The following is an 8527-nucleotide window of genomic DNA, read 5'->3' as shown; positions in this document are numbered from 1 at the left end:
ACAAAGCTATATAAAAATAATTATGAAAAGTTATGGGGGAAAATTCAAAAAGAACTGGAGAGTTGGGAAAAATTGCAATTGTCTTTGTTGGGACGGATCGCAGCAGTGAAAATGAATGTCCTGCCCAAATTTTTATTCTTATTTCAAATGATACCGATTCTTAAGAAAGATTCTAACTTGGAGGAATGGCAGCGTGGTATCAATAAATTTGTGTGGGCAGGGAAAAAGCCACGAGTTAAACTTAAGATTATGCAGGATACTCGTGAGAGAGGTGGCCTTAAAATGCCTAATTTTAAATTATATTATGAAGCTGCTGCACTAGTAGGAATAAGTGATTGGATTAATTTGACACAATCGAGGTTATTAAATCTTGAGGGCCATGATCTGTTGTTTGGCTGGCATGCATATTTGTTGTATGATAAGAAGGTAGATACTGTGTTTAGGATGCATATTTTAAGACAGGCATTGCTGAGAGTTTGGAAGAAGTATAGACATAAGTTAAGCAGCAAGATACCATTGTGGGCAATCCCAAAACACGCAATAGAAAATATACATGCTGGTTTCAAACATGATGAGACTACTTACAAGGAAATTTTAAGTTTGGAAAGGAATATTTGGTGCTTGAAATCATATAGTTTCTTGCGAGAAGAGAAGGTTGTTCAGACTTGGTTTCAATATATTCAGTTACAGGCCAGGTGGAAAGAAGACCAAAAAAATGGATTTGCAACGACTGATGAAAATTTGATAAAGCAAATTAGAAATCAAGGACCAGCACATATTAAACGGATATATCTTGCATTGATAGAGATCGATTCAGAAACAGAGCTTGTTAAGGATTGTATGATAAAATGGGCCCAAAACATTCAGGAAGTTATTACAATGGACACGTGGGAAAAGATCTGGGTGAGGAATGTAAAATTCACTCAAGCTCAAAGTTTAAGAGAGAACTTTTACAAAATGTTTTATAGATGGCATCTAGATCCTAAAAAGCTTGCAAGTATGTATCCGAATTATCAGCCTAAATGTTGGAGGTGTGGTGATGAAGAGGCAACATATTTTCACATATGGTGGACATGTAAAAAGGTCAAGGCTTTTTGGATAAAAGTCTGGTGGAATATGCAGAAGATTTTTAAACGGAGGATAAAGTTTTGTCCGCAATTTTTTTTGTTGGGAATAATTGTTGACGCTACAGTTGTGGACTCTAAGTTGATGCTGAATTTAGTTACGGCAGCAAGACTTTTGATAGGTCAATATTGGAAGAAAGAGGAACTGCCGACTATACAAGAGTGGATTTTAAAGGTTTCCGACTTGGCAGAGATGGCGAAGATTTCGGCCTATTTGAAAGATTACTCGCAAGAACATTATATTATGGAATGGAGAAAATGGATTGAGTTTATCCAGAATAAGTATAGGGTCAAGAAGTTTTATCTAGCATTTGAATAAGTCTTCTTTCGTTTTCTTTTTTCTTTTTTTATTTTGTCTTCTATATATATTTAATAATGCTAAGTTTTGTTTGATCCTATATAAGTTAGAGAGTGATGGATTTTAGAATTTATAGTTGTTAGTATATGGTTGTTTATGATTGCCTTTTTATATATATATACCTTGTATTTAGCTCTGGGAAGTCCGGGGGGGGGAGGGGGGTTAGGGGGAGGTGGGGGGGGAGGAGGGAGGGGGGGAGGGGGGGGAAGGGGGGAGGTAGGGAGGGGAGGTAGGGAGGGGGAAGGGGGTTTTTTAAAGGAAAACTGTATTTTTAAAACTTTTCAATAAAAAAAAAAAAAAAAAAGAAAATTTCTCCATAGTTCTAGATTGGACAAGTTGCTAAGATTCCATCTGCTACTTCTTGCTCTACCATAAGGTGCTTTGGAGAACAGGTTAACCATATCTTTTTTGTGGCTGCCCCTGATCTCAATCCTAATCCTTTTCTTTATTAGCCTTGACATACACAGTTCCTGCAGCCATTTGTTGAAAGAAAAATTTTCATCGGAATCTTCATCAGGGTCCAGTCCAACCCGGGAATAAGCAAAATGGAGACTGCTTTAGAAAGAAGGTTGTAGTTTATTGAAGAGCATAGCCAGACAGAAATGAGGCTCTGGGAAAGCTGACCATATGTAGCAGGGAGTGGTGGGTTTTTATACCTTCTTGGGCTTTTGTGTTTGGAGTTGTTCCTGTGGCATGAACTTTGACCTGAAGGTCAGTGTGCCTTTTTGGTATTCTGATGGTGGTGGGTTAATCCTATTATTTCCTAAAGGTCATGTTTCCTATCCTCTCTGTTTTTCTAATCCCCTCAGCTCCAGCCTTCCTGCCCCCAACTTTTCTGAACAGGATTATCAAATCTGCATTTCTAATTTCTGCTTGGGATATTAAGAAAAACTGGGCCTGCTTTTCTGCCTTTAAGATCCTTTGGGGAAATATAATATTCTGCCTTTTAATATTCCTAAAATATTTCTTTCTCGGGGGGGGGGCAGTGCTGTCCTCCCACACATTCTTTATATCAGGGTCCCCAATCCCTGGTCTGTGGACCAGTACCAGGCCGTGGTATCCCAGCAACTGGTCTGCACAAACAAGTAAAGCCCCATCCATGGGATGCAGGCAGCACACAAAACCACACACACTCTGGTCTGTGGAAAAACCTTTCTCTACGGAACCGGGCCCCAACCTTCTGGGCACCTCTGCTTTATATGTTTAATATTGAGATTCAGTGAAATGAAGTAATGCTCCCCATTTTTTAATTTGTTCTTAGTTGGTGCTTAATTCCCTAGAATGAAATTTCTGAAAAACAGCAGAAGCTCTTTTCCCTCAAAGACAAAGAAGCTGCTCTGATTCTACAAGAATCCAGGCATTAGGGAGAGAGAGCAGGTGGCTTCTTCATTTGACTTACTTTTGTAGTCTCACAGAAACTTTGTAAGAAAAAGCAGATGTGGTAATTTTAGCTTACCAAATAGACAAATGAATTACACAAAAATTAAAGAAGGGAAGATTTGTAATTTGTGGGCAAGCAGTCAGGAAGCCAGGGCAGAAACTAAAAAATAATAATAATGCCCGGGTGATGTAGCGGTTGAATGAAACAGGCCTTTCTAGAATAAAGGACAGTTCATTGGTTTAATAGTAAAGGTTCCCCTGCACATGCGTGCTAGTCGTTTTCGACTCTAGGGGGCGGTGCTCATCTCCATTTTTAAGCCGAAGAGCCAGCGCTTGTCCAAAGACGTCTCCGTGGTCATGTGGCCGGCATGACTAGACGCCAAAGGCGCACGGAACACTGTTACCTTCCCACTGTAGTGGTCCCTATTTTTCTACTTGCATTTTTACGTGCTTTCGAACTGCTAGGTTGGCAGAAGCTGGGACGAGTAACAGGCGCTCACTCTGTTACGCGGGACCTGGGATTCGACCCACCAAACTGCCGACCGACAAGCTCAGCGTCCTAACCCACTGAGCCACCGCATCCCTTCATTGGTTTAATGGGAAGTCATTTAATTTATTGCAACGTGTGTTTGTGTGTGCAGTATGTATACAGCATGTATATACACATATCTGTAGCAGTTGCTAAGCAGGCAGAATACTGATACTGGGAAGGAGAGGACAGGCCCTGTAGCCCAAGGGAGCTGGGCTACTCCTAGAAGAAAAGAAACGGTAGACCACGATCTCCTCTGTACAGCTTCAAACGCTCTGGTTGGAAAGCAGCAAAGCTGGATTTGTAACGAGTTGGGAGCGGGAGGAGGGGCCCTTGCCAGTTTCTGGCGATGGGCCTCACCGAAAAGGCAGGCTTGAAAAGCAAAAAGGCACGTGGATTAGTTGCTTGCCTACTCCAGCCCGAGTTAATGCTTGGGTATGCCTCGGGGCTGGAAAGGGCGGGCATCGAGGCTCTACCCCGCCTGCCTGTCACTTTTAACCTTTCCTCGTAGCCGCCTTCGGGTTACATTAATCGCGCCTTCCTTAAGTTCGACAGCTCCACGGCCGATCTAGAGATCTCGCTGGGGTTTTCTTCTCCGACTTCCCGGGTTTTCCTCCCACAGTTCCGCGAAGCCTTCCGGGCTGTACCGCCCGTCCGCAAAAAAAAAAACAACCTTGCTCGTTAGCGCTTACTCAGCTTCTGGCAAGTGGAGTCCCGGATGGCTCTGGTCAGCGGCGCGTTTTTCTTCGAATGGGCCGCCTCAGCCTTAACTGTGTTGGCCGCCGCCGCCGTCTCCTTCTTGGTGCTCCGCAACTATTGGAAATGGAACGAGATGAAGGCTATTCCGGAGATCAAACCCTGGTATCCCATACTGGGTAACTCTCTGATGCTGGATAGAGACGCCGAAGGTAAAAAAAAAACTCCCCCCCCCACCCGCGCACTTCTTCCAAAGGAGCAAGCCGCAAAGGCGGCGGCGGCGGATCTGGCTATAATCTTCCGCTACTTGCTTATTCAGGTCAGCTGGTGAGCGGCCGGGGCAGAGGGCAGAGTTACGAAGCGAGCGCGGAACTGCTGGGGAAAGGGCGCTTGAGACCGAAACGAAAGTTTGAAAGATGTTAGGGTGGGAAACGGGGGAGAAAATGCAGTGCTTACAACGTCATGATATTAGATCAGGGGTCTTCAAACTTGGCCCTTTTATGACTTGTGGACTTCAACTCCCAGAATTCCTCAGCCAGCTTTGCTGGCTGAGGAATTCTGGGAGTTGAAGTCCACAAGTCATAAAAGGGCCAAGTTTGAAGACCCCTGTATTAGATGTTGCAGCAGACGAATCATCTGAACAAAGTATCCCTTTCATAATGAATTGTTTTGCATATTAGAAGGTAACCTAAAGTCAGCATTAAAAATATCCTCCATTCTGTGTCTGCATCACTGAAGGAAAGTGAGGACAACTGTTCTATATAGTGCATTTTCAACCATTCTTTCTTTACATTCAAAATCAGGCTAATTTAGAGATCGTGATAGAACATTCCAGCTGGATGGATATGTTGAAACCAAAAAGTCAAACAAAGCGCCAAATTCAGGGCAGGAAGGGAAATAAAGTTGATTTCTTTTTAATGTGCATTAGATGTCCTAGAATCTAGTTGGTTAACATTTATTATGGTTATAACCAGCATCGTAAAATATGTAAGCTGACTCCTGTTATGAACATCGACAGTATATAGAAGGTATTTAAAAACTAACTCAAATGCTAAACAAATAACATTTTCCATTTTCAAAAATCATATATCTCTTATTAATCAGAACCAGTGTAGCAAATGTACATAAAGTAATAATATTCCTGTATTCATTTTTAAAAGGGATGCGGTGGCTCAGTGGGTTAGGACGCTGAGCTTGTCAATCAGAAGGTCGGCAGTTTGGTGGGTCAAATCCTGAGTGCCGTGTAACAGAGTGAGCGCCTGTTACTTGTCCCAGCTTCTGCCAACCTAGCAGTTCGAATGCAAGTAGAAAACAGCGTTCCGTGCGCCTTTGGCTGGCTACATGACCACGGAGACATCCTCGGACAAGCGTTGGCTTTTTGGCTTTGAAACGGAGATGAGCACTGGCCCCTAGAGTTGGAAACGACTAGCACGCATGTGCAGGGGAACCTTTACCTTTACCTTTTTAATTAATTTTTAGTTCACAGACTGTCGCATCAAATCTAGTTTCTAGCAGCGGAGTCAAGGAAGATAAATCTAATTTTCTAGCTTTGTTTATAAAGAGAGGAGTAATGTTTTTGACTCCCATATCCTGGCATAGCTGTTGGTCGATAAAGTGTGATAGCACCTCCATCTCCTTGGAATCACAAAGACACATTCATATAACACTTTGTCATAGCACAGATGTAGTGCGCATGTTGAGACATTAATGAGACAGCTGTATGGAAGTTCAGAATTGATATAAAAGATAAATATTTAGCTGACTGAATGATATTCCCAATTCTTCCAGGGAAAAAATGATAATTGGTAAGAAGTCTTAAGTCTGTTTTGCTTCAACCTGTCTTAGCTATACTGTGAAAGCATCACATAATATGAAAATTATGAACCTGCAGGAGAGGTTCAACCATAACATAATTCTTGCACTTAGCCCTATCTCCTTCTACCTTAATCAGACTGGGTTCTAAACATTAAACTGCACCTAGGACACAATTTACAACTCACAAGGGTATTCATAAGAAATTGAACTGAATTTTATCCAGCTGAGCAAAGGCTACGGAAAGACAAAATCTGGCTCTTGTAAAAGAATTACAAAAGGCTTTGGCCTCAGAGAATTCTATAGTAGCTAGGATGCATTCTTCTTAGCTTTTGTTTAAGCACTGATAAATGTAAATCAACAGATCTGTTCAATTTATGTCACAATGTAACTAGAAATGAAAGCAAACGTTGCTCTAAAGTCTAGTAGCTTCAAGTAAAGCTGACTTTGCTGGCCTGCATATTTTCCAAATAAGTATTGATCTATAGTGGGTTGATTTCTCTTTCCTCTTTAAATATTATCCCTCAGTCAGGCCTGCAGTCTGACCTGTAAACACTTTGCTAGGTTATTTAATGCTACTTGGAGACCAGTGGGGAAATATATTAAAATGTAACTTATATTTTTGAAGCCAATTTACTTAGTAGAATAATAAAATATTCAGTGTATCTCTTAAGTGTATTATTTAGCAATGCCTAATTACATGGAACCCTTATATACCCAATTTTTCATGACCTGCTTATCAGTGTCTATCTTTAATCTGTACTTTACTTATGTACTAAATGTAAGAAATCAGAGCAAGGTCCAGTTTGCCAGAAAAATTCTACCTTAGACAACATCTCAGCTTCCTTTATAATTAGCTGGCTAGTCAGCCATACTTCCTGTCCCCCTTTATAAAAATTAAAAATAAAATCCATGATGGTCCTTTGGGTAAGAACAACCATAGGAAACAAGAAAGGAAGGAAAGGCTGTGTCTGGCAAGGAGAGAAAATAGAAGGAAAAAGCAAGTAGGAAAAACATGAAGGAAAAAACTTTCCTGATCAACAAAGAAAGAGAAGAAAAAGAAAAGCAGCTCTTAGTGAGAAGATTTCCTCAGATTACATTTATTTATTTATTTATTTATTTATTTATTTATTTATTTATTTATTTATTTATTTATTTATAAACATTATCAACCAAGATAAATATTTTTTGATTGGATAAATTTACTTATTTCTTAAACTTCTATCATTGCCAAGTCTCAAGGCATCTTACACTGAAAATTCAATTTAAAAAGATTAATGATAATGCTCCTTGGTGGAGCAGTGGGCTAATGTCTCCTTAAGTAACACCAGCTGCCTGCAATTATTGCAGGTTCGCATCCCACCAGGCTCAAGGTTGACTCAGCCTTCCATCCTTCCGAGGTAGGTAAAATGAGGACCCAGATTGTTGGGGGCAATTAAGCTGACTTTGTAATAATGCCGCTTGGGGGGGGCGAAAGCCCTAATAAGCAGGCATATACATAGAATGAAGGCTATTGCTAAGCACATTTGATTTGTGCTTAGATTGTAAGCCGCCCTGAGTCTTCGGAGAAGGGCGGGATATAAATGGGATTAAAATAAAATAAATAAATAAATAATGATAAAATTTAAAGCACTAGATGAGAAGTTCAGAAGAAGCATTTTTAGCTAGCCTTTTGCTTACTTGTTGGGATCATAAAACATCCTTGTGTTCATACTTTTGTACCAATAGCTGTGTTTTGCAATAAAATTCATGAAAAATTATTTTGATTTGAAATCCATCCCATGTTTAATTCTGATTGATAATAGTCATAACAGAAGGCTGGAGTGGTTATTTACTTAAGAAAAGACTTTTCGGCAAGGTTGATTGAATCAGATAAGCAAGGGAGATATGTTAGTATTGAATTAATATTACAAGGAAAGAAAGTTCTTCTTATTGGATTATATGCTCCAAATCAACAACAGCAAAAAAATTTTAAATTCTTACACCAAAGGCTAATTGAACTGGATTACAAATCTGTTATTATGATGGGGGATTGGAATGGGGTCTTGGTGCCATCTGAAGACAAGAAGGGGTCTTCTAAAACCCTTTGTAACTCAAAATTGCCTAAAGCCTTTTTTGATTTGAAGGAAGATCTGGAATTAAGAGATGTATGGCGGGAAAGGAATATGAGAGACAGGGATTTTACTTTTTTTTCGGATAGACACAAATCTTTTTCCAGGATTGACTTCATTTTGATTACTACTGACCTTTCCTCCTCGGTTAAGAATGTTAAGATTTTCCCTAGGACAATGTCTGACCATAGTCCTGTTTGGCTGGAGCTCTTTACTGAAGACACTAGTAGGAGATCCTGGAGGCTGAATGAGAATTTATTTACAAATGACTTGTTCTTGCAGAAATGTAGAGAACATATGAAAGAATTTTTTGTCACGAATATGCATAAAAGTACTTCGATGGAAATGGTTTGGGATGCTAGTAAGGCCTATATGAGAGGGGTTTTGATTTATATGAATAATGCTTATAGGCGTAAGCAAGTGCAAAAACGTTTAGATATTGAGGAAGAGATTAAAATTAAAGAGAAAAAGTTTATTTTGAATCCATTGGATAATAATTTAAAGATCTCAATACATT

The 8527-nt window shown here is 40.0% G+C and overlaps 1 protein-coding gene across 1 annotated transcript in view; it reads left to right on the top strand.

The window, feature by feature from the left end:
- Positions 1 to 3541: 3541 nt before the first annotated feature.
- CYP4V2 (cytochrome P450 family 4 subfamily V member 2) overlaps positions 3542 to 8527 on the top strand; it is a 43429-nt gene continuing 38443 nt past the window's right edge. Inside the window, exon 1 of the mRNA XM_081332251.1 lies at positions 3542 to 4299. Within this exon, the coding sequence (XP_081188377.1) occupies positions 4110 to 4299 (190 nt within the window). The 5' untranslated portion in view covers positions 3542 to 4109. The remainder of the gene's footprint in view (positions 4300 to 8527) is intronic.

The sequence above is a fragment of the Vipera berus genome (genome assembly GCF_964194415.1).
Source record: "Vipera berus genome assembly, chromosome: 7".
Classification (NCBI taxonomy): domain Eukaryota; kingdom Metazoa; phylum Chordata; class Lepidosauria; order Squamata; family Viperidae; genus Vipera; species Vipera berus.
This window is presented reverse-complemented; position numbering and strand designations above follow the sequence as displayed.